Here is a 26,629-nt window from a genome sequence, read left to right as displayed (position 1 = left end):
CATAGGGGAATGTGCCCACACAGGAAGACATATTGACCTCATGTAAAGATATTATGTAACCAACTAAGATCTTTTGCACATAAAACAAACCAATCCCAAAGTGGGCTTTAAAATAAGGCTATGCTGGTAGTATGCATCTTATGGATGATGTGTGTAGGAGGATTTGGGGACATTGGTGACCACAATGTTGGTATAGAAAGCTAAAGTGGATTTTGCCTCTATACATTTCTTTTCATAATGGTGGTGGTATATGACCTGAATACTTTGGATGAGAGAGGTATACAGAGATTGTGTGTGCAAGTGAACTGCATCCGAGAGGTGACTTGCACCATCCTGGCGTTAAGGACAAAATGCAGTTTACTCATTTGAGCTTGAGAATAAAATGCGTACGCCACTTGGTTTTATAATTAAAGCTGCAGTTTAACAAGGCCAGATCATGTGCCGCATGGTGCTCTACACTAATCACGTTACTGACTGACTGCTTCCTGTACAGACGAGAGAGTGAGCCATGAGTGGTCACTGACCCCAACTGTATTACCCTTTCTCGTACCAGTCCGCAGAAGACAATCTGAACCATTGTCCATTTACAACCTATAGCCAGGTTCAATTAGCATCGCTGTAGTTGTAAGTATTGTTCCACCCTTAATTCTACAATGAATTCAAGCATCAGCCATTAGATCAGCTAGTGGATGGCATAAATGCAACATAAGTGCAACAATTCCTTGTCCTCTTGAAGTTGCTGGTCCTCCAGAAGTTGTATGTCTATGGTGGTCTCCAGAAGACCCTGAATGACTGGTTGTACCCGGCTGGCCTGGTAGAGGAGTTATGAGCAAAATCCGCCGGATGTTTCTTACTGCAGATGTAGCTAGATCACTCTTCTATTGGTGAGAATGTTCCTGCACAGCTGGAAATGTAAACTTGTAGTGTATTCAATGTTTAAAAAGGCATTACAAGTTTGTAATTTCCACTTTGAAATGTTTGACTGGATTTGCCCCAACAAAAAATGCATCAACTCCTAAAAAAAAAAGTCCATTAATTATAATCCATATAATAATTCACATTTCCTGTTGCTGCACGATTATTTTCCTGCTGTAGCAAACTGGCTCAAATTAAGATCCTACATCTGTAGATGCTCTAATAACACTGAGTCCTTATGGAATTACTCTGCAGTGATTTTGACCGTGTGGATGTCCATTACTGCTCTTTATGTAATAATCCTTTCCCTGTAGGCTTAGCGAGATAGGGAGGTGTATCCTGACTTCCTGATTCTGTGTGTGTGAGCAGCACACATCCATTGGACTTGTAATACAGTTACAAAAACTGTCATAGAGCCAGGGGGAGAGCTTGAGAACTTGTTCCCCTCATCAGAATACGATTAAAGCTTTGTAATCTTTCTGCCAAGAGTCACTGCGATATCTCATGATCTTCCCCAGTATTTAGGGAACACACAGTAGCCAGTGTGTGGATGTGGGTACAGTGTAGTAGTTCTCCTAGGGCTCTTGGACTAAAAAGGAATCTAAGAGTCTCAATTGAAATGACTTTGAAACTGACCCATGTAATACACAGGTTCATGTGTCAGTGACTATTACTTTGAGCCAATGTACAATATGAGTTCATTAGGCTGCACCAGTTATCTAGTTATTTTAGAATAGCATATGCAAAACAAATCCAATTGTATTTGTCACATGCGCCGAATACAACAGGTGTAGACATAACCGTGAAATGCGTGCTTACGAGCCCTTTCCGAACGATGCTGTTTAAAAAAAATAAAAGGTAAAGTAATAACACAAGGAATAAAATACACAAGAATGAAGCTATATGGAGGGAGTACCAGTACCATATCAATGTGCAGGGGTACGAGGTATTTTAGGTAGATACAGTATGGACAATAATACAAGTAAAAAAGGAACAGAGCAGCAGCAGCAGCGTATATGATGAGTGGGAAAGTCTGTGTGTCTGTGTTTTTGTGTGTGGCGTCAATATGTGTGTGTGTGTTATGTAGTATATGTGAGAGTGTCAGTGTAGTGAGTGTGTGTGTGGGTAGAACCTGTTGGTCCGAGACCCGATGTTCCAGTATTGCTTGCTGGATGGTAGCAGGGAGAACAGCCTGGTTTGGGTGGCTGAAGTCTTTTGCCATTTCTGGGCCTTTCTCTGACACCGCCTGATATAGAGGTCCTGGATCACGGTGATGTACTGGACTGTCCACACCACCCTCCATAGCGTTTTGTGGCAGTTGCCATACAAAGTGGTTATGCAGCCAGTTAAGATGCTCTCAATGGTGCAGCTGTATAACGTTTTGAGGACCTGAGGGGCCATGCTAAATCTTTTCAGCCTCCTGAAAGGGAAGAGACGCTGTAGCGCCCTCTTCACAACTGTGTGGGTGTGTGTGGATCATGTTAAGCCCTTAGTGATGTGGACTCCAAGTAACTCTAAGCTCTCGACCTGCTCCACAACAGCCTCGTTGATGTGTAGTCCACGATCAGCTCATTGGTCTTACTGATGTTGAGGGAGAGCTTGTTAAAAGGAGGCCATTCACTGTTAAAAACCGTTACAATACTAGATGGAGTAATTATATGCTTAACTCCTCACTCAATGATAAAATAGATGTATCTGGATGTAAAATAGAAATCTACAGTATTGTCACCAACAGTCAGTCTAATAGCCTTTGTGACATAAAGTCATGTCACCTAGTGTCTAGTGTCAGACAACTTGGCACGGATGAGCGGTTTGTTTCAGAAGTGAAAATGATCAAAACAGACGTATCATGAGAAACCAGAGCTCTTCTCTGAACCAGGGTCAATGGTCTATTCTAGAACATATGTTACTCATTAATATCTGTTTAAATAGGATTGTCCTCCCTCTTCCCCATCCCTATGCCTCACTGTCTCTGTCCTCTCTCATGTCTCTGTCTCTCTCCCGCTCCCTTTTCATATAGGTAATAATAACAGAATAACAAGGTATAAACATTTCCATCAGAGGATTATATGAGTGTCAATATAGATGATTATTGTTTGTCAATCTGGACTGGCAGTAGCCTGGGACTTGAGATGGTAATGCCATTTTGAGTCTAGTGAACAGTAACACAAATCACCATCAGACATATAATGCAGTGTCTTCAACTGAAATAAAACAACAACTGAATGATAAACAATCGACTTGTAAAATGCTCTAAAATTGGATAACAACATAAGTTTGTCAGAAGTTAGTTTCAGTTCACTATGGATGATGTTTCTCCAGCTGACAGAAGAGAAGAGAACATGTTGGTTCCTTTTCCTCACTATATTTGGGAGAGGTGAGTTGTGTGTCGACCATATTAGGGTGCTCTGCAATGTTAGGGTACTTTCTTACAAAGATAATTGATTTGGGGAATACCTGGGAAGGCCCATGTGTATAAAGTAGCTGAGATGTGTTTGTGTCACATCCACCATATAAGGAGACTGTCACGGCATGGAGGGATATCCTTACAGCCAATGGCGGGATCCTCATATCTTATGAGTGTGACTTTGTTCAGTGCCTTCGGGAAGTTTTCAGACCCCTTATTCTAAAATGGATTAAATCATATTTTTTCCTCCACAATCTACACACAATACCCCATAACGACAAAGCAAAAAATGTTTTTTTTGTGTGTGCACATTTATTAAAAATAAAAAACAGAAATACCTTACTTACACAAGTATTTAGACCCTTTGCTATGAGACTCGAAATTGAGCTCAGCTGCATCCTGTTTCAATTGATCATCCTAGAGATGTTTCTGCAACTTGTTTGGAGTCCACCTGTGGTAAATTACATTGATTGGACATGATTTGGAAAGGCACACCTGTCTATATAAGGTCCCACAGTTGACAGTGCATATCAGAACAGAAACCAAGCCATGAGGTCAAAGGAATTGTCTATAGAGCTCCAAGACAGGATTGTGTCGATCTGGGGAAGGGTACCAAAAAATGTCTGCAGCATTGAAGGTCCCTAAGAACACAGTGGCCTTCGTCATTCTTAAATTGAAGATGTTTGGAACCACCAGGACTCTTCTTAGAGCTGGCCACCCGGCCAAACTGAGCAATCGGGGGAGAAGGGCCTTGGTCAGAGAGGTGACCAAGAACCTTATGGTCACTCTGACAGAGCTCTAGAGTTCCTCTGTGGAGATGGGAGAATCTTCCAGAAGGACAACCATCTCTGCAGCACTCCACCAATCAGGCCTTTATCGTAGAGTTACCAGACGGAAGCCACTCCTCAGTAAAAGGCACATGACAGCCCACTTGGAGTTAGCCAAAAGGCACTTAACGACTCTCAGACCATGAGAAACAAGATTCTCTGGTCTGATGAAACCAAGATTGAACTGTTTGGCCTGAATGCCAAGCGTCACGTCTGGAGGAAACCTGGCACCATCCCTACGGTGAATCATGGTGGTGGTAGCATCATGCTGTGGGGATGCTTTTCAGCGGCAGGGACTGGGAGACTAGTCAGGATCGAGGCAAAGATGAACAGAGTACAGAGAGATCCTTGATGAAAACCTGCTTATTACCTCAAACTGGGGCAAAGGTTCACCTTCCAACATGACAATGACCCTAAGCACACAGCCAAGACAACCCAGGAGTGGCTTCGGGATAGGACACTGAATGTCCTTGAGTGGCCCAGCCAGAGCCCGGACTTGAACCCGATCGAACATCTCTGGAGAGACCTGAAAATGCTGTGCAGCAACGCTCCCCATCCAACCTGACAGAGCTTGAGAGGATCTGCACAAAAGGTATGGGAGAAACTCAAATACAGGTGTGCCAAACTTGTAGCGTCATACCCAAGAAGACTCGATGCTGCAATCACTGCCAAAGTTGCTTCAACAAAGTACTGAGTCAAGGGTCTGAATACTTATGTAAATGTAATATTTCAGTTTATTTATTTATTTTTTGATAAATTAGCAAAGAAAGTCAAGGGGTACTGAATACTTTCCGAAGGCACTGTAAATATGTGGGTATGTTTAGACCTGCAGTTATTTTGAACATTTCCATGAGGCCTACTTCTGATCTGAATCATCTTTACAGTGTCAATTATATATTGAACTCCTTACCATTTCCCAAACCTTGCACCTTAACCTTTCACCCAATTCCCTATATTACCACCTCAGCTTGCGTACTAGCCTATACCTTCAAGTACATGCTGATTTGGAAAACTTTCCTGATCACTTAGCTACTCTTTTGAAAATGTGTTTTTCTTGAACCAGAGATGTATCTGCAGAGAATCAATGATCAACTAATGTCTCTAGCTAGTTAGCTCCTGAACCTGTTGATAAAATTAACTGACCTTTATACCGAGCATCTGCTATTTATACATCTCTGTGTATTCTATTGTGTGTGTGGGTGGGTTGGTGTGGATCGGTGGGTGGGTGCGCCAGTGGCAATGTTAAACTTGAACCTTCGTCAGGTGCTCTGTTTTTCCCCTTGACACGTATGGTATTCATTGACCTGGAAGCGAGGGTGCATTTCCCAGCGCTTTCTACCGCTCATGTGCGTCTGGGTACCCAAATACAGACTGAACCACAGTGACATGAGGGTTCAAAGTTCACACTGTAGTTTGAACAACTTGTGGAGACCTCTAAATGTAGAAATAAAAATGAGTCATGGCAATTCCATGGTAAAGGAACTACACTGAGACTCTGAAATAAATGTTTTTTGTTTGGTATGCATTTTAAAGTGAAACATCTAACTTTAATAAACCATACAACTTTATGCACAAGGCCTACTTCCCACAGAAAATGTTACTGAAACACATTTACCGGAAGAACTGTGCAGATAAAGTTTGTTCACAAAATAAAACTGCTGGAGCTTTTACCGTAATTCTGTTTCCAAACATTGCATCTGCAGTTTTTCCAGTAATAGTTTTTTTTTTACTGTGTACATTTTTCAGAATAGTCATTATGCATACAATTGTATGGTTTGTTAAAATTGAAATGAATGTTTTTTGTTTGGTATACATTTAAAAGCGAAGAATCGCAGTCTTAGCGTAACTTTAATGTGGAATTGCCCATCACAAAGTAAACTATGGCTTGAATAAACAACTTCTGGCTAAACTTTGGCTTTCACGCATTTTTAAGAAACTTGAACAAGCTGTAGTTAGATGAGATACTGCATTATGTCATTTTATGGAGTGGAGACGACCAGTGACTGGTCTTTGGAACAGTGATGCAACATGCAGCCAAACTGCACAAAAAATATTTAAAACATTTGTATTGAGATAATACAGTTAAAATGATTTGTTTTGAATGGATCTCCCTCATCCAGAAAATGCATCAAGGTAATTTGTCTTGTTTTCAGATATTCTGACTTGTTTCAATACTTTTTTAGGTTAAGTTAAAGTAAGCAAAATTACCTTGGTAAGACATCAAGTCAATGCATTCTAATGGTAAGAGATATGTAGTTGAGGTCAACATTTTTTTGCGGTGCGTAATACAAACAATGTGACACCAGTCATAAAACTAGACATCTGTGTCATGATGCAGACATATTGTCAATTTAAAACATTCTCAGATACTGACTAGGCCTATATAAGAAACACACACACACTACTTCCAATCACACACACCCTCCCCATCCCATGACTCTCATTGCCGTATGGTCCTGTGGAAGAGGCCTCTCTAAGTGGAGGCACGTTTAGTAGGCAGCCTGGCTCATATTACTGCCATACCTTCAGATATTACTGCGGGAATAGACCCAGGAATGTGAGACAGACAGACAGACCGGCCAGCCAGGCAGCCCAGGACAGCCTTGGAGCCTCCACTGAACCAATGCCTGATTTAATCATCAATAATCAGAGACCTGCTTGCTGCACTCTGTACCCTGGCCCCAGGACACAGGAAGGGGCCCACTTGGGGCCATCTGAGAGTCACGGGACTGCAGGGATGCTTCTTAGTTAGGATCCAACAGGTTAAATGGATGGGCTGTTCACTCAAGATCACACAATAAAAACAACAGCAAGACATAAATAAACAATATGCATACTATAACCTGCAATGAAATGATCAACATGATATGCATGAAGTGGTTCAGTGAAACCGATCTAGTGTTATCAGAAGTGGTTCAGTGAAACAGGCCTAGTGTTATCAGAAGTGGTTCAGTGAAACAGGCCTAGTGTTATCAAACATTGTTGTTGTCATTTTCAAGAAGCTTCCATGTGAAGCTACATCATTGTGAAATGGTATGACCAGTAGACACTCAGTGGCCTCAGTACAAGAGATACGGTTTTTAAGTATGAAGTAAATGTTACTGTGATGGATAAAGGTGCCGTTAAGAACTACTGTACATGTGTGTGTGAGAGAGAGTGTAGTCTGTGGCCATAGTAACAATTCAACCACATGACATGAGTAGACCGTTGGAATTTGGTGGTATGCATGGTACAGATCGTGATACAGAAGTCTGGCACTGTTGATCTTTCTCAGTGTCCTCAAATTATACCCTCAACCCCACTTTGCTAGATTTTCAAGATTAGGCACATTCTCTCGCTCTCCCTGCCTCCCTCATTACTTGAACTGTATTCTAACTATTCTATTTCTATGCTCCATCCATCCTCATAGGAAATTCCTTACTCCAGAGTGGGCCTTCTTCCTTTGTGACGGACACAGATACTTTGAAAACCAGAACTCAGAAGATCATTGTAATCGCCCCTGTTTGATCCACATTGTATGAGAATGAGAACTCTGGGAACTAGCCATTGGAATGCTTTTTGGAAAGTTGTCCTGGCAAAGCACAAGTTAATCAGTGCTGTCAAAGTTCACGTGTCCACAAGGGAGCGTTCTGTCAAAGCAGTTCTCATTCAAATGACTTCAGAAAGAATCTTATCTTAAATCCCTTTGTGTCATTGTCTCCCATCCTTCACCTACCCTGACGAGAAAGAACAGAACAAATGTACTAACGCTTTTTTCACCTGTCCTTTTTTGTCATATCAGTGCCGTCACGGACCAGCCTCAAACGAACCATCCTGATCTCATGAACAGAATGTAAGCTCGCAAGATCAGGATGGTTCATACGAGGCTAGTCACGGACAACATACTACTTTAGTATATTGATGCGCACTAAAAGTTGGCCTACATCATCTATCCACTCCTTGTCTTTAGAAAAGTTGATTTGACAATGATGTGCTTCTAACCAACCGTTTAATTCTAATTGTCAGATGTTACTATAACTATAGTAGAATGTACTAGAAAACAGTATAATTATATATCAAACCTGCTGCTGTCTTGGTTGGACCAGGTCTCTTGAAAATAAATCTCAATGAGACTAACCTGGATAAAAAAATAAACAATATCCACAAACAGACAAGTCTGTGAAAACACACTAAAAGACGTATAGGGGGCTGCAGCAGTGGAGGCTTCTGAGGGGAGGATGGAGTCAAATACGTGGTTTCCATATGTTTGATGTGTTTGATACCATTCCATTTGTTCTATTCCAGCCATTACAATGAGCCCATCCTCCAATAGCTCCTCCCACCAGCCTCCTCTGTTATAAAGATACAAAACAAATGCTTCTACATAATTTTGTCTGACGGTGATATGTTATGTCTACTGGTATGTGATTAATCATCTGTAGGGTCAAGGTTGCAGGATAGTAAAATGTCCCTGCATTCACCAAGGCAAGGTCCAGTCACTGTCCACTACTATTGGGAGTAACATTGCATTAACAGTTTTAGCATTATGGAGACTGTGAGCGCATAGGCAGCACCATTGAGGTCATCTCCATTTTGAAGTAGTCAAATTTCTTCTTCTACTACTTCTATGAGTTGGTAAACAAACTGAAATGCGTTCATACTGCCACCTGGTGTGTGTTGTTGGAACAGGTAGGAAGCCAAGCTTGGCGATTTACTGCCACCTGCAGTTATGGAATGTTTACTCATGAGTTTAATTCATTGGCTGATCCCTCCTTATGAGCTGGATGGAATTATGTGGTCCTTCCTTAACTATTAGTAAATCCAGTTGTGGAAATGGTGAAAGTCCTCAATGGTGCTGCCCAGGCTAAAATGTGCTTATATCTCAATAACATGTTGTCAACTTTGTCCACACGGTGTCAGTATTGTCAGGAGGATATTCAAAATCAAATCGTATTTGTCACATGCCCCAAATACATCGGGTACTTAACCATGAAATGCTTTCTGACGAGCCCTTTCCAACGATGCAGGGTATAAAGAAACGATGTAGTGTATGTGAATGTGTGTGGAATAAATTACAAAAGAATGGAACTATATACAGGGAAGACCATTACCAGATCAATGTGCTTGGGTATGAGATATTTGAGGTAGATATGTATATGAAAGCAGGGTTAAGTGACTAGGCATCAGGATAGATAATAGGAGTAAAATAAAGAACAGAGCAACAGCAGAATCTGATGAGTGTAAAAGTATATGTGTGTGCGTGTGCTGGTATGCACGTGTGTGTATGTGTGTGCATATTTAGTGTATGTGAATGGGTGTGGATGTTGTGTGAGAGTGTCAGTGTAGTGTATGTGTGTGTATATATATAGTCTTGTGAGTGTGCATAGAGTCAGTGCAGATAGTTTGATGGCTAGGTGAACAAGCCTCTCTCTCAATTCAAAGGCATTTATTGGCTTGGGAGACATATGTTAACAATGCCAAAGTAAGTGAAATAGATAATAAACACAAGTAAAATAAACATTTACATTTAAGTCATTTAGCAGACGCTCTTATCCAGAGCGACTTACAAATTGGTGCTTTCACCTTATGACATCCAGTGGAACAGCCACTTTACAATAGTGCATCTAGGTCTTTTAAGGGGGGGGGGGGGTGAGAAGGATTACTTTATCCTATCCTAGGTATTCCTTAAAGAGGTGGGGTTTCAGGTGTCTCCGGAAGGTGGTGATTGACTCCGCTGTCCTGGCGTCGTGAGGGAGTTTGTTCCACCATTGGGGGGCCAGAGCAGCGAACAGTTTTGACTGGGCTGAGCGGGAACTGTACTTCCTCAGTGGTAGGGAGGCGAGCAGGCCAGAGGTGGATGAACGCAGTGCCCTTGTTTGGGTGTAGGGCCTGATCACAAACTTTCAGAGGAATAGAGACATTACAAATGTCATATTATGGCCATGTACTGTGTTATAACGATGTGCCAACAGTTAAAGTACAACATGGAAAATAAATCAACATAAATATGGGTTGTTGTCTTTCTCTCTGTTAGTATGTGTGTACGTTTGTGTGTGTTCATTTCTAACAACTCCCCAGCATTCTCTTCTTCCCTTGAGGTTCTTGCTGCTTTTCTTCTCCCCCTCTCATCTGTCTTCACTTCCCTCCTTTCTTCATCAGCCAGGGGGATCACCTCTTCTACATCATCATCATCAAAATCATTGACTTATTTTTAGGACTAGTATAAGTAGATGCATGTGGCGGGAACATGAACGATCAAGCTGTTTCTCTGCAAAATGATTCCTATTTTGATGCAATTCTATAACTTTTTAAAAAATCACAACATCATATCGGTTGATCGCCGTAGAATAATGTTGATGGCAGGTTAACCCGGCGGTCCTCCACGTCTCACACCGGAATTGTGGAGATGCAAGACAAAAGAAGAGGGATGCAATCGAATGCATAGCGAAGGTTTTCCGGGAGACGGCGCAGCGAGCCATTACATTTCAGTTGCATCTGAACCTACAATAGGATTACATTTCAGTTGCATCTGAACCTACAGTAGGATTACATTTCAGTTGCATCTGAACCTACAGTAGGATTACATTTCAGTTGCATCTGAACCTACAGTAGGAGGCTAGGGCAGCTCGGTGGAGTCCCCGGCAGGACAGCCAGCCAGCACGACAGCACATCGCTAGGGAGTCTAGAAGAGTACAAGCCAGCACGGCGCTGGGTGGATTCAACTTCTGATTGAGACTACCGGGTAAGATGATCCGAGATAAACGACCAGCAAGCAATATGTTAGTTAGTCAGTTTAGCTACTTAGCGTGTTCCCACGACTCTGTGTTGAATAGGTACATTGTAAACAAAGGCTTAGCGTTTTGTAATAACAACGTTATTAAGGTAGATTCCGCGAACAAAATACAAGTTCATTACCGCATATTTATCTTTACAAGCTGTAACTTTAACTGTTATACCGGTAGTACTGATGTGTTAGCTATAACAAGATGATCTAGCTACAGTTAGCCAGTTCGCTAGCTACCAAATCATTCCTTCCCTTGCAGCTGGTCAGCATAGCATTGTAGTCGAGGCGAACAGACAAACTGTCACAATGCGTCAACATTGTTTTAATTAGTGCAATCATCATGAAATAGTATCTCCTCGCTAGTAGCCTACTACAATCATCATGAAATAGTATCTCCTCGCTAGTAGCCTACTACAATCATCATGAAATAGTATCTCCTCGCTAGTAGCCTACTACAATCATCATGAAATAGTATCTCCTCGCTAGTAGCCTACTACAATCATCATCATGAAATAGTATCTCCTCGCTAGTAGCCTACTACAATCATCATGAAATAGTATCTCCTCGCTAGTAGCCTACTACAATCATCATGAAATAGTATCTCCTCGCTAGTAGCCTACTACAATCATCATGAAATAGTATCTCCTCGCTAGTAGCCTACTACAATCATCATGAAATAGTATCTCCTCGCTAGTAGCCTACTACAATCATCATGAAATAGTATCTCCTCGCTAGTAGCCTACTACAATCATCATGAAATAGTATCTCCTCGCTAGTAGCCTACTACAATCATCATGAAATAGTATCTCCTCGCGAGTAGCCTACTACAATCATCATGAAATAGTATCTCCTCGCGAGTAGCCTACTACAATCATCATGAAATAGTATATCCTCGCTAGTAGCCTACTACAATGTAGCAGTAAGCACGACACGACTTCTACAGAAGAGTTTCACCACGTTAAGATACTGTACATACAGGCAGGCTGGTTACATATAAACATTTATACATTGAAAAGCAAAACGATTTTGGAGACAGTTTAGTTTACCACGTTTTGAACTCTCTAAGTCCAAATATAAACCTTATAATGAACATGACTTGAGAGAACATCTCAGTCATGTAGGCAATTTCTGAGGGGAGGTGATTGAGGCACTCTTTTACCTCATCTAGAGCCATGCTCTTATTTTTAGTCTGTCTAATAGCAGGGTTGCGTTGTATATAACTGACGTAAATGGTAGTTTAAAAAAAAACATTTTCTTTCTTCCTTTCCCTCCCTGATGGATCCTAGATCCATGCTCTCTCATGGGTCTATTCATAGAAGGCAGGATGTATAGTGGAAAATGGTACAAACTTGTTTTCCATTGTGTGCAGAAACGTTTTTGGTTTAGAGGCCTGTTATAGACATGTTTGTTTCATAATGTTGCTTGTCTTTGTTGTGTCTATTTAGACAGCAGGAATGGGGCAAGGTGTGGGTGGCTGACTGACAGGGAGACTGACCAATCACATGTCAGGATGCTGGCTAGAAACCTCTTCATCCTCCTGGTGGTGGTGGGGGCAGTGCTGGCCATCGTGAGCCTCAGCCTCCAATTCTGTAAGTTTGTGTACTGTCTCTACCTATGCCATTATTTGTGGTTGTAATTTGTGTACGAGCGCTTGGTGTGTATATCCAGGTGTGTTTGTGTATGATCACGTGCTGTGTGTGTGTGTATTACATCTGGCCACTTGTTTTTTGTTCTCCAAGGGACCCAGTGACATGGAAAAAGACAGGTCCTCTAGAGACATTCTCTATGTAGACGAGACCTATCCACTATGACTCCCCCAGATACTCTTTAAGTGTTCTTCCTATGACGTGTCTGCTGTGGAATGGCAGGCGCTGCCGGTAGAAAATGGCCTCCGCCACCGTTAGGTCATTGTACACCATCTCCCCTGTGCATAGTCCAGACACAGTGTCCTCGATGCCAGTAAATACAAGGAAACCGTCCCTGTCGATTAGATACGGAAGACTCTTACTGTCAGTGGATGGGAAGAATAGTTCTTTAGCTGTTATGTGAAAAGACTATCATTGAAATGTAGGCTAGACTGGAGGATATTATTGAGCTGCAAAAGTAACATCCATATTTGGCGGAAAAATCCTAGTCCCAGATTATGTTGATTATTCTGGGTTCCTGAAACCCATGTCAGACTGTGATGAAGTGTTTTTCACTAGGACTAGTTCTTGTCTGGACAAACATGTATTATCAGATCAAATACGGACTCAATACCCATCTTGCTCTCCCTCACACACACCACACACACACACACACACACACACACACACACACACCGGATTACTGTGCAACCCAGTGCTGCAGATATAGCGTTTTGGGCTGTGCATTTGCCAGAAAATCCCCCCGTCTCCGTCTCAACGCCTCTTTTAGGCTCCTTCCCCTGTATTACTTTTTGAACTGTGGTCATATAGTACAGTACAGCTACACTGGTTCAATATGTAAACTCATATTATAACATACAGTGCGGCAAAATAGTATTTAGTCAGCCACCAATTGTGCAAGTTCTCCCACTTAAAAAGATGAGAGAGGCCTGTAATTTTCATCATAGGTACACTTCAACTATGACAGACAAAATGAGAAAAAAAATCCAGAAAATCACATTGTAGGATTTTTTCTGAATTGATTTGCAAATTATGGTGGAAAATAATTATTTGGTCACCTACAAACAAGCAAGATTTCTGGCTCTCACAGACCTGTAACTTCTTCTTTAAGAGGCTCCTCTGTCCTCCACTCGTTACCTGTATTAATGGCACCTGTTTGAACTTGTTATCAGTATAAAAGACACCTGTCCACAACCTCAAACAGTCACATTCCAAACTCCACTATGGCCAAGACCAAAGAGCTGTCAAAGGACACCAGAAACAAAATTGTAGACCTGCACCAGGCTGGGAAGACTGAATCTGCAAAAGGTAAGCAGCTTGGTTTGAATAAATCAACTGTGGGAGCAATTATTAGGAAATGGAAGACATACAAGACCACTGATAATCTCCCTTGATCTGGGGCTCCACGCAAGATCTCACCCCTTGGCGTCAAAATGATCACAAGAACGGTGAGCAAAAATCCCAGAACCACACGGGGGGACCTAGTGAATGACCTGCAGAGAGCTGGGACCAAAGTAACAAAGCCTACCATCAGTAACACACTACGCCGCCAGGGACTCAAATCCTGCAGTGCCAGACGTGCCCCCCTGCTTAAGCCAGTACATGTCCAGGCCCGTCTGAAGTTTGCTAGAGAACATTTGGATGATCCAGAAGAAGATTGGAAGAATGTCATATGGTCAGATGAAACCAAAATATTACTTTTTGGTAAAAACTCAACTCGTTGTGTTTGGAGGACAAAGAATGCTGAGTTGCATCCAAAGAACACCATACCGGCAGGGTAGCCTAGTGGTTAGAGCGTTGGACTAGTAACCGAAAGGTTGCAAGTTCAAATCCCCGAGCTGACAAGGTACAAATCTGTCGTTCTGCCCCTGAACAGGCATAACTAGGCCGTCATTGAAAATAAGAATGTGTTCTTAACTGATTTAACTGATTTGCCTAGTAAAATAAAGGTAAAATAAAAAATACCTACTGTGAAGCATGGGGGTGGAAACATCATGCAAAGGGACCAGAATGACTGATCCGTGTAAAGGAAAGAATGAATGGGGCCATGTATCGTGAGATTTTGAGTGAAAACCTCCTTCCATCAGCAAGGGCATTGAAGATGAAACATGGCTGGGTCTTTCAGCATGACAATGATCCCAAACACACCGCCCGGGCAACGAAGGAGTGGCTTCGTAAGAAGCATTTCAAGGTCCTGGAGTGGCCTAGCCAGTCTCCAGATCTCAACCCCATAGAAAATCTTTGGAGGGAGTTGAAAGTCCGTGTTGCCCAGCAACAGCCCCAAAACATCACTGCTCTAGAGGAGATCTGCAAGGAGGAATGGGCCAAAATACCAGCAACAGTGTGTGAAAACCTTGTGAAGACTTACAGAAAACGTTTGACCTCTGTCATTGCCAACAAAGGGTATATAACAAAGTATTGAGATAAACTTTTGTTATTGACCAAATACTTATTTTCCACCATAATTTGCAAATAAATACATTAAAAATCCTACAATGTGATTTTCTGGATTTTTTACAGGCCTCTCATCTTTTTAAGTGGGAGAACTTGCACAATTGGTGGCTGACTAAATACTTTGTTGCCCCACTGTATATGTGAAATATGCAGTGCAGTGCATACCTTTCTCTCTCTCACTCTGTACCCTGCTCTCTTCCCTCAAGTCTTTACAGACACCAGAAGAGATTGGAATTCTGTGAGTGTGTGTCTTAACTGTATTGAGAATGTGTGAACTCTGGGACCCTGCTGCCATCTCTCTCTCCCTCAAAGATGTGTCTGTCTGAGGGGGATTATAGGCTGAAGTAACTTTAATGCCACTACTTAAAACCATTCTCCACTCCTGCCCTCCAATCTTCTCCTTTAGCAAAAACAAAAGGCAATAAAACATTAAATCCCACTGTAATTGTTACCATAGTGTGTGTACGCGTGTGTGTGTGTGTGTGCATGTCACACATGCATATGCTAGACTCGTACGGGTCCCTTACTTTGTCATTGAGCATGTGTCTTGACTCTTGATGTAGTTGTCAATCACTTGAGGAGAACATGATATTTAGGAAATCAAAGTATGGTCTGTCTTCGCGTCCTCTCCTTCCCTGTCATGTGATCTGTAGGTTGTCTGTGTGTTGGAGAGAGGCTGTCATAACTTATTCATCAGCCTGCAGGTCATTATCCTCTAGTACAGCCAAGGAGCCAGGGAAAGGTCCAGTGGGACACCAGCACTTCATGTTTCATTGATTGTCATCCCTCTTTCTCCTCCACTTTCCCTCCCTCTCATCTCTCTCTTTTTCTATTTTAGTCTCTGACTCTTATCTTTCTGTTTTGGTCTGTTCTTTCTGTTCCTGACTCACTCAATCCCTCCATATTTCTTTTATTTTCTTTATTTGAACATTGGGGAAACAAGCCAGTATATTGAAGCATGGCTTTCAATTTGTTTTCTGAAACCTGATTGATTATGGTGTGTGATCCAGACAGGCGATGACAGATGGTTTGCCGTGACTCTGACACTGCCTGGACTGGGGTCACCATGACAACTGTTTGACAAGCGGCCGGGAGTCCTACAGGAAGAGAGGTGTGATGCATAGTGGAACGATGTTAGGATGAAACAGTCAGAGATCACCAAGCGCAACATAGCTTCTGCGTGCATATCAGCTAGAAAGATGTGTCGGCATCGAGTAATTGTCTCTGGCCCCCTCCCAGTTAGGGGGAGTGATGAGCTCTACAGCAGAGTCTCACAACTCAATCGCTGGTTGAAAACTGTTTTCTGCCCCTCCCAAAAGATAGAATTTGTAGATAATTGGCCCTCTTTCTGGGACTCACCCACAAACAGGACCAAGCCTGACCTGCTGAGGAGTGACGGACTCCATCCTAGCTGGAGGGGTGCTCTCATCTTATCTACCAACATAGACAGGGCTCTAACTCCTCTAGCTCCACAATGAAATAGGGTGCAGGCCAGGCAGCAGGCTATTAGCCAGCCTGCCAGCATAGTGGAGTCTGCCACTAGCATAGTCAGTGTAGTCAGCTCAGCTATCACCATTGAGACCGTGTCTGTGCCTCGACCTAGGTTGGGCAAAACTAAACATGGCGGTGTTCGCCTTAGCAATCTCACTAGGATAAAGACCACCTCCATTCCTGTCATTACTGAAAGAGATCATGATACCTCACTTCTCAAAATAGGGCTACTTAATGTTAGATCCCTTACTTCAAAGGCAATTATAGTCAATGAACTAATCACTGATCATAATCTTGATGTGATTGGCCTGACTGAAACATGGCTTAAGCCTGATGAATTTACTGTGTTAAATGAGGCCTCACCTCCTGGCTACACTAGTGAGCATATCCCCGTGCATCCCGCAAAGGCGGAGGTGTTGCTAACATTTACGATAGCAAATTTCAATTTACAAAAAAAAAAAATGACGTTTTCGTCTTTTGAGCTTCTAGTCATGAAATCTATGCAGCCTACTCAATCACTTTTTATAGCTACTGTTTACAGGCCTCCTGGGCCATATACAGCGTTTCTCACTGAGTTCCCTGAATTCCTATCGGACCTTGTAGTCATTGCAGATAATATTCTAATCTTTGGTGACTTTAATATTCACATGGAAAAGTCCACAGACCCACTCCAAAAGGCTTTCGGAGCCATCATCGACTCAGTGGGTTTTGTCCAACATGTCTCTGGACCCACTCACTGTCACAGTCATACGCTGGACCTAGTTTTGTCCCATGGAATAAATGTTGTGGATCTTAATGTTTTTCCTCATAATCCTGGACTATCGGACCACCATTTTATTACGTTTGCAATTGCAACAAATAATCTGCTCAGACCCCAACCAAGGAACATCAAAAGTCGTGCTATAAATTCACAGACAACACAAAGATTCCTTGATGCCCTTCCAGACTCCTCTGCCTACCCAAGGACGCCAGAGGACAAAAATCCGTTAACCACCTAACTGAGTATCTCAATTTAACCTTGCGCAATACCCTAGATGCAGTTGCACCCCTAAAAACTAAAAAAATGTCTCATAAGAAACTAGCTCCCTGGTACACAGAAAATACCCGAGCTCTGAAGCAAGCTTCCAGAAAATTGGAACGGAAATGGCGCCACACCAAACTGGAAGTCTTCCGACTAGCTTGGAAGGACGGTACCGTGCAGTACCGAAGAGCCCTTACTGCTGCTCGATCATCCTATTTTTCTAACTTAATTGAGGAAAATAAGAACAATCCGAAATTCCTTTTTGATACTGTCGCAAAGCTAACTAAAAAGCAGCATTCCCCAAGAGAGGATGACTTTCACTTTAGCAGTGATAAATTCATGAACTTCTTTGAGGAAAAGATTATGATTATTAGAAAGCAAATTACGGACTCCTCTTTAAACCTGCGTATTCCTCCAAACCTCAGTTGTCCTGAGTCTGCACAACTCTGCCAGGACCTAGGATCAAGAGAGACGCTCAAGTCTTTTAGTACTATATCTCTTGACACAATGATGAAAATAATCATGGCCTCTAAACCTTCAAGCTGCATACTGGACCCTATTCCAACTAAACTACTGAAAGAGCTGCTTCCTGTGCTTGGCCCTCCTATGTTGAACATAATAAACGGCTCTCTATCCACTGGATGTGTACCAAACTCACTAAAAGTGGCAGTAATAAAGCCTCTCTTGAAAAAGCCAAACCTTGACCCAGAAAATATAAAAAACTATCGGCCTATATCGAATCTTCCATTCCTCTCAAAAATTTTAGAGAAGGCTGTTGCGCAGCAACTCACTGCCTTCCTGAAGACAAACAATGTATACGAAATGCTTCAGTCTGGTTTTAGACCCCATCATAGCACTGAGACGGCACTTGTGAAGGTGGTAAATGACATTTTAATGGCAACGGACCGAGGCTCTGCATCTGTCCTCGTGCTCCTAGACCTTAGTGCTGCTTTTGATACCATCGATCACCACATTCTTTTGGAGAGATTGGAAACCCAAATTGGTCTACACGGACATGTTCTGGCCTGGTTTAGATCTTATCTGTCGGAAAGATATCAGTTTGTCTCTGTGAATGGTTTGTCCTCTGACAAATCAACTGTACATTTCGGTGTTCCTCAAGGTTCTGTTTTAGGACCACTATTGTTTTCACTATATATTTTACCTCTTGGGGATGTTATTCGAAAACATCATGTAAACTTTCACTGCTATGCGGATGACACACAGCTGTACATTTCAATGAAACATGGTGAAGCCCCAAAATTGCCCTCGCTAGAAGCATGTGTTTCAGACATAAGGAAGTGGATGGCTGCAAACTTTCTACTATTAAACTCGGACAAAACAGAGATGCTTGTTCTAGGTCCCAAGAAACAAAGAGATCTTCTGTTGAATCTGACAATTAATCTTAATGGTTGTACAGTCGTCTCAAATAAAACTGTGAAGGACCTCGGCGTTACTCTGGACCCTGATCTCTCTTTTGAAGAACATATCAAGACCATTTCGAGGACAGCTTTTTTCCATCTACGTAACATTGCAAAAATCAGAAACTTTCTGTCCAAAAATGATGCAGAAAAATTAATCCATGCTTTTGTCACTTCTAGGTTAGACTACTGCAATGCTCTATTTTCCGGCTACCCGGATAAAGCACTAAATAAACTTCAGTTAGTGCTGAATACGGCTGCTAGAATCCTGACTAGAACCAAAAAATTTGATCATATTACTCCAGTGCTAGCCTCTCTACACTGGCTTCCTGTCAAAGCAAGGGCTGATTTCAAGGTTTTACTGCTAACCTACAAAGCATTACATGGGCTTGCTCCTACCTATCTCTCTGATTTGGTCCTGCCGTACATACCTACACGTACGCTACGGTCACAAGACGCAGGCCTCCTAATTGTCCCTAGAATTTCTAAGCAAACAGCTGGAGGCAGGGCTTTCTCCTATAGAGCTCCATTTTTATGGAACGGTCTGCCTACCCATGTCAGAGACGCAAACTCGGTCTCAACCTTTAAGTCTTTACTGAAGACTCATCTCTTCAGTGGGTCATATGATTGAGTGTAGTCTGGCCCAGGAGTGGGAAGGTGAACGGAAAGGCTCTGGAGCAACGAACCGCCCTTGCTGTCTCTGCCTGGCCGATTCCCCTCTTTCCACTGGGATTCTCTGCCTCTACCCTGTTACGGGGGCTGAGTCACTGGCTTACTGGGGCTCTCTCATGCCGTCCCTGGGGGGTGCGTCACCTGGGTGGGTTGATTCACTGTTGTGGTCGGCCTGTCTGGGTTGGCGCCCCCCTTGGGTTGAGCTGTGGCGGAGATCTTTGTGGGCTATACTCGGCCTTGTCTCAGGATGGTAAGTTGGTGGTTGAAGATATCCCTCTAGTGGTGTGGGGGCTGTGCTTTGGCAAAGTGGGTGGGGTTATATCCTTCCTGTTTGGCCCTGTCCGGGGTGTCCTCGGATGGGGCCACAGTGTCTCCTGACCCCTCCTGTCTCAGCCTCCAGTATTTATGCTGCATTAGTTTATGTGTCGGGGGCTAGGGTCAGTTTGTTATATCTGGAGTACTTCTCCTGTCCTATTCGGTGTCCTGTGTGAATCTAAGTGTGCGTTCTCTAATTCTCTCCTTCTCTCTTTCTTTCTCTCTCTCGGAGGACCTGAGCCCTAGGACCATGCCCCAGGACTACCTGACATGATGACTCCTTGCTGTCCCCAGTCCACCTGGCCATGCTGCTGCTCCAGTTTCAACTGGCCTGGGCCCCTAGGACCATGTCCCAGGACTACCTGACATGATGACTCCTTGCTGTCCCCAGTCCACCTGGCCATGCTGCTGCTCCAGTTTCAACTGTTCTGCCTTACTATTATTCAACCATGCTGGTCATTTATGAACATTTGAACATCTTGGCCACGTTCTGTTATTATCTCCACCCGGCACAGCCAGAAGAGGACTGGCCACCCCACATATGCTCTCTCTAATTCTCTCTTTCTTTCTCTCTCTCGGAGGACCTGAGCCCTAGGACCGTGCCCCAGGACTACCTGACATGATGACTCCTTGCTGTCCCCAGTCCACCTGACTGTGCTGCTGCTCCAGTTTCAACTGTTCTGCCTTATTATTATTCGACCATGCTGGTCATTTATGAACATTTGAACATCTTGGTCATGTTCTGTTATAATCTCTACCCGGCACAGCCAGAAGAGGACTGGCCACCCCACATAGCCTGGTTCCTCTCTAGGTTTCTTCCTAGGTTTTGGCCTTTCTAGGGAGTTTTTCCTAGCCACCGTGCTTTTACACCTGCATTGTTTGCTGTTTGGGGTTTTAGGCTGGGTTTCTGTACAGCACTTTGAGATATCAGCTGATGTACGAAGGGCTATATAAATAAATTTGATTTGATTTGATTTGAACAGAGGATGGAGAAGGAGGGGAACAAAAACAGCTGGAGAGAGAGATAGGAGAGACGACAGGAGAGGGAATGGAAGAGGAGATAAAGTCATGAAGAGAGGGGGACACGATAACATCAGCAGTGGTATAGGAAAGTGTAGATACAGGAATATAGGAAAGTATAGATACAGGAATATAGGAAAGTATAGATACAGGAATATAGGAAAGTATAGATACAGGAATATAGGAAAGTATAGATATAGGAAAGTATAGATACAGGAATATGGGAAAGTATAGATACAGGAATATGGGAAAGTATAGATACAGGAATATGGGAAAGTATAGATACAGGAATATAGGAAAGTATAGATACAGGAATATAGGAAAGTGTAGATACAGGAATATAGGAAAGTGTAGATACAGGAATATGGGAAAGTATAGATACAGGAATATGGGAAAGTATAGATACAGGAATATAGGAAAGTATAGATACAGGAATATGGGAAAGTATAGATACAGGAATATAGGAAAGTAAGTATAGAATATAGGAATATAGGAAAGTATAGATACAGGAATATAGGAAAGTATAGATACAGGAATATGGGAAAGTATAGATACAGGAATATAGGAAAGTATAGATACAGGAATATGGGAAAGTATAGATACAGGAATATGGGAAAGTATAGATACAGGAATATGGGAAAGTATAGATACAGGAATATGGGAAAGTATAGATACAGGAATATGGGAAAGTATAGATACAGGAATATAGGAAAGTATAGATACAGGAATATAGGAAAGTATAGATACAGGAATATAGGAAAGTATGTGGTATTGGTGGTATTGGTCGTGGAAGTAGTGTATGTTATTAGTCGTGGCAGTGGTGTTGGTCGTGGCAGTGGTGTTGGTCGTGGCGTTGTGCTGGTCGTGGTCAGTGGTGTGTGGTGTTGGTCGTGTCAGTGGTGTGTGGTGTTCGTCGTGGTGTGTGGTGTTCGTCGTGGCAGTGGTGTGTGGTGTTCGTGGTGGCAGTGGTGTGTGGTGTTCGTCGTGGTGTTCGTCGTGGCAGTGGTGTGTGGTGTTCGTCGTGGTGTTCGTCGTGGCAGTGGTGTGTGGTGTTCGTCGTGGTGTTCGTCGTGGCAGTGGTGTGTGGTGTTAAGTCGTGGGTGTTCAGTGGTGTGGTGTGTGGTGTTCGTCGTGGTGTTCGTCGTGGCAGTGGTGTGTGGTGTTCGTCGTGGCAGTGGTGTGTGGTGTTCGTCGTGGTGTTCGTCGTGGCAGTGGTGTGTGGTGTTCGTCGTGGCAGTGGTGTTCGTCGTGGTGTTCGTCGTGGCAGTGGTGTGTGGTGTTCGTCGTGGCAGTGGTGTGTGGTGTTCGTCGTGGTGTTCGTGGTGGCAGTGGTGTGTGGTGTTCGTGGTGGCAGTGGTGTGTGGTGTTCGTCGTGGTGTTCGTCGTGGCAGTGGTGTGTGATGTTCGTCGTGGCAGTGGTGTGTGGTGTTCGTCGTGGTTTTCGTCATGGCAGTGGTGTGTGGTGTTCGTCGTGGTGTTCGTCGTGGCAGTGGTGTGTGGTGTTCGTCGTGGCAGTGGTGTGTGGTGTTCGTCGTGGCAGTGGTGTGTGGTGTTCAGTGGTGGTGTGTGGTGTTCGTCGTGGCAGTGGTGTGTGGTGTTAAGTGGCGTGGCAGTGGTGTGTGGTGTTCTCGTGGTGTTCGTGGTGGTGTGTGGTGTTCGTCGTGGCAGTGGTGTGTGGTGTTCGTCGTGGCAGTGGTGTGTGGTGTTCGTCGTGGCAGTGGTGTGGTGTTCGTCGTGGTGTGTGGTGTTCGTCGTGGCAGTGGTGTGTGGTGTTCGTCGTGGCAGTGGTGTGTGGTGTTCGTCGTGGCAGTGGTGTGTGGTGTTCGTCGTGGCAGTGGTGTGTGGTGTTCGTCGTGGTGTTCGTCGTGGCAGTGGTGTGTGGTGTTCGTCGTGGCAGTGGTGTGTGGTGTTCGTCGTGGTGTTCGTCGTGGTGTGTGGTGTGTGGTGTTCGTCGTGGCAGTGGTGTGTGGTGTTCGTCGTGGCAGTGGTGTGTGGTGTTCGTCGTGGCAGTGGTGTGTGGTGTTCGTCGTGGTGTGTGGTGTTCGTCGTGGCAGTGGTGTGTGGTGTTCGTCGTGGCAGTGGTGTGTGGTGTTCGTCGTGGCAGTGGTGTGTGGTGTTCGTCGTGGCAGTGGTGTTCGTCGTGGTGTGTGGTGTTCGTCGTGGCAGTGGTGTGTGGTGTTCGTCGTGGCAGTGGTGTGTGGTGTTCGTCGTGGTGTGTGGTGTTCGTCGTGGCAGTGGTGTGTGTGGTGGTGTGTGGTGTTAAGTGGCAGTGGTGTGTGGTGTTCGTCGTGGCAGTGGTGTGTGGTGTTCGTCGTGGCAGTGGTGTGTGGTGTTCGTCGTGGCAGTGGTGTGTGGTGTTCGTCGTGGTGTGTGGTGTTCGTCGTGGCAGTGGTGTGTGGTGTTCGTCGTGGCAGTGGTGTGTGGTGTTCGTCGTGGTGTGTGGTGTTCGTCGTGGCAGTGGTGTGTGGTGTTCGTCGTGGTGTGTGGTGTTCGTCGTGGCAGTGGTGTGTGGTGTTCGTCGTGGCAGTGGTGTGTGGTGTTCGTCGTGGCAGTGGTGTGTGGTGTTCGTCGTGGCAGTGGTGTGTGGTGTTCGTCGTGGCAGTGGTATTATAAAAGTATGTTTTATAAGGTTAATTTGAAATGCAGACAGTCCAAGTCCAGTAGGCTGAGAGGAATTGCAGTTTGTGAACTAACACCTACACTAGCACTGACTTTGCTGATACTGACTATGACTGAGATGTCGTGTTGCCACCTAGCTATCTTAAAATGATACCCACCCCCCGAATTACAGTATATCTGGTGTTGTTTTAGCACGGTATCACTAACACTGGGGCTTAATTAAATGTGTGGGTTGAGCATTAGGATGCTACTCTTTTCCAGGATGGATGGTTTTGACTGCCAAGGCCACACATTATGTTTATTCTAGATACCTTTCTCCCTATTCCTCTCCCTCCCTCTTTCTCCATCACCATTTGGAAATGGCCCCTTTTTATTTCTCTGGTTAGAGAGATGGAGGAAGAGAAGGAGGAAGGTCATTCACTGTCCATCCTGTGTGTTTAAGGTTTACTGTAGAAGCTGACTCTTTACCACAGTACAGGCGGTGTAAAACACTGAGGTGTAAGGCTGAAAGGAAGCTCTCATCGGTGTCCTAGGCTCACCTTTTTCAACTCTCAGCCAATGCATACAGTCAGAACTACATGATCTTCCCCTAATTACTGGCCCTGCTGTACGTTTCTTAAGGCTAGCTAGTTGTTACTTAGACCTGGCCCCCTGATGTTGTGTAGGCTTGCATGTGTGTTTCTTTGGTACCCAGTGTGTTTGTGTGTGTGTTCATGCTCCAAGCTTGTACACAACTCTGTGTGTTTGCGGGTGTGTGAGTTGTCGTTGATGCCCTGGGCTTGTGTGGCTTGCGTGTTTCTTCAGTATGTGTGCTCTTACATAGTGTGGGCAGTCCATTACAAAAGGCCCTTTGTATGAGCGACTGTGGCAGACCAGGGCAGTGAGCAGGCCTGTAATGGGGCCATGGGTCTACCGAGTGCGCAGGCGTGTGTGTTTGTCGGTGAGTGTGTGTGTGCGGGGAGAGTGGACCAGTTCAGTGAATGGGTTCCAGTGTGTGTCTTCCCCTCTACCCAGTGAGCAGATCTCAGAATACACTTCCTCCTCCTTTCCCTCGTCACCGGTGAGTCTATACTGATAATAACTGACTGGTGAGTCTATACTGATAATAACTGACTGGTGAGTCTATACTGATACTAACTGACCGGTTAATCTATACTGATGCTGACCGATCAGTGAGTCTATACTGATACTAACTGACTGGTGAGTCTATACTGATAATAACTGACTGGTGAGTTTATACTGATACTAACTGACCGGTGAATCTATACTGATGCTGACCGATCAGTGAGTCTATACTGATAATAACTGACTGGTGAGTCTATACTGTTAATAACTGACTGGTGAGTCTATACTGATACTAACTGACTGGAGACTCTATACTGATACTAACTGACTGGAGACTCTATACTGATACTAACTGACTGGTGACTCTATACTGATGCTGACCGATCGGTGAGTCTATACTGATACTAACTGACTGGTGAGTCTATACTGATACTAACTGACTGGTGAGTCTATACTGATACTAACTGACTGGTGAATCTATACTGATGCTGACCGATCGGTGAGTCTATACTGATACTAACTGACTGGTGAGTCTATACTGATACTAACTGACTGGAGAGTCTATACTGATACTAACTGACTGGTGAGTCTATACTGATACTGACTGGTGAGTCTATACTGATACTAACTGACTGGTGAGTCTATACTGATACTAACTGACTGGTGAGTCTATACTGATACTAACTGACTGGTGAGTCTATACTGATACTAACTGACTGGTGAGTCTATACTGATACTAACTGACTGGTGAGTCTATACTGATACTAACTGACTGGTGAGTCTATACTGATACTAACTGACTGGTGAGTCTATACGGATACTAACTGACTGGTGAGTCTATACGGATACTAACTGACTGGTGAGTCTATACGGATGCTAACGGACTGGTGAGTCTATACTGATGCTAACGGACTGGTGAGTCTATACTGATGCTAACTGACTGGTGAGTCTATACTGATGCTAACTGACTGGGGAATCTATACTGATACTAACTGACTGTTGAGTCTATACTGATGCTAACTGACTATATATACTGGTGCTAACTGACCAGTGAGTCTATACTGATGCTAACTGACTGTCTATACTGATGCTAACTGATTAGTGAGTCTATACTGATGCTGACTGACTGTCTATACTGTAATGACCCTGGGTTTATAAGCGCGGAAATCGACTCTGCCACACGAGCATGCTTTTACGGCACAGTCGATAGCGCGCCGGAATTCGGGGTCGAGGGTTCGAGACCTGCTCCTTGCTGTTTCATTACAATACTGATGCTAACTGATCAGTGAGTCTACACTGATGCTAACTGACCGGTGAGTCTATACTGATGCTAACTGACCGGTGAGTCTATACAAATAAAATAAAATGTTATCTGTCACATACACATGGTTACCAGATGTCAATGCGAGTGTAGCGAAATGCTTGTGCTTCTAGTTCTGACCATGCAGTAATATCTAACAAGTAATCTAACCTAATAATTTCACAACAGCTACCTTATACACAAAAGTGTAAAGGAATTAATAAGAATATGTACATAAAAATATATGAATGAGTGATGGCCGAACGGCAACGGCAAGCTGCAGTAGATGGTATAGAGTACAGTATATACATATGAGATGAATAATGTAGGGTATGTAAACATTATATAAAGTGGCATTGTTTAAAGTGGCTAGTGATACATTTATTACATACATTTTTCCATTATAAAAGTGGCTAGAGTTGAGTCAGTATGTTGGCAGCAGCCACTCAATGCTAGTGATGGCTGTTCAACAGTCTGATGGCCTTGAGATAGAAGCTGTTTTTCAGTCTCTCGGTCCCGTGAGGTTATTTTCCTGGCACCACATTCCAAGGGCCCTCACCTCCTCCCTGTAGGCCGTCTCGTCATTGTTGGTAATCAAGCCTACCACTGTAGTGTCATCTGCAAACTTGATGATTGAGTTGGAGGAGTGCGTGGCCACGCAGTCATGGGTGAACAGGGAGTACAGGACAGGGCTGA

At 43.7% G+C, this 26,629-nt stretch overlaps 1 protein-coding gene across 1 annotated transcript in view; it reads left to right on the top strand.

Moving 5' to 3' along the window:
- The first annotated feature begins 10,565 nt into the window (after positions 1-10,565).
- Positions 10,566-26,629, top strand: part of LOC115126400 (2-phosphoxylose phosphatase 1-like) — a 53,592-nt gene continuing 37,528 nt past the window's right edge. Inside the window, exons 1-2 of the mRNA XM_065000491.1 lie at positions 10,566-10,870; positions 12,358-12,501. Coding sequence (XP_064856563.1) covers positions 12,423-12,501 — 79 coding nt within the window. The 5' untranslated portion in view covers positions 10,566-10,870; positions 12,358-12,422. The remainder of the gene's footprint in view (positions 10,871-12,357; positions 12,502-26,629) is intronic.

The sequence above is a fragment of the Oncorhynchus nerka genome, linkage group LG14, assembly GCF_034236695.1.
Source record: "Oncorhynchus nerka isolate Pitt River linkage group LG14, Oner_Uvic_2.0, whole genome shotgun sequence".
Taxonomy (NCBI): Eukaryota; Metazoa; Chordata; class Actinopteri; order Salmoniformes; family Salmonidae; genus Oncorhynchus; species Oncorhynchus nerka.
This window is presented reverse-complemented; position numbering and strand designations above follow the sequence as displayed.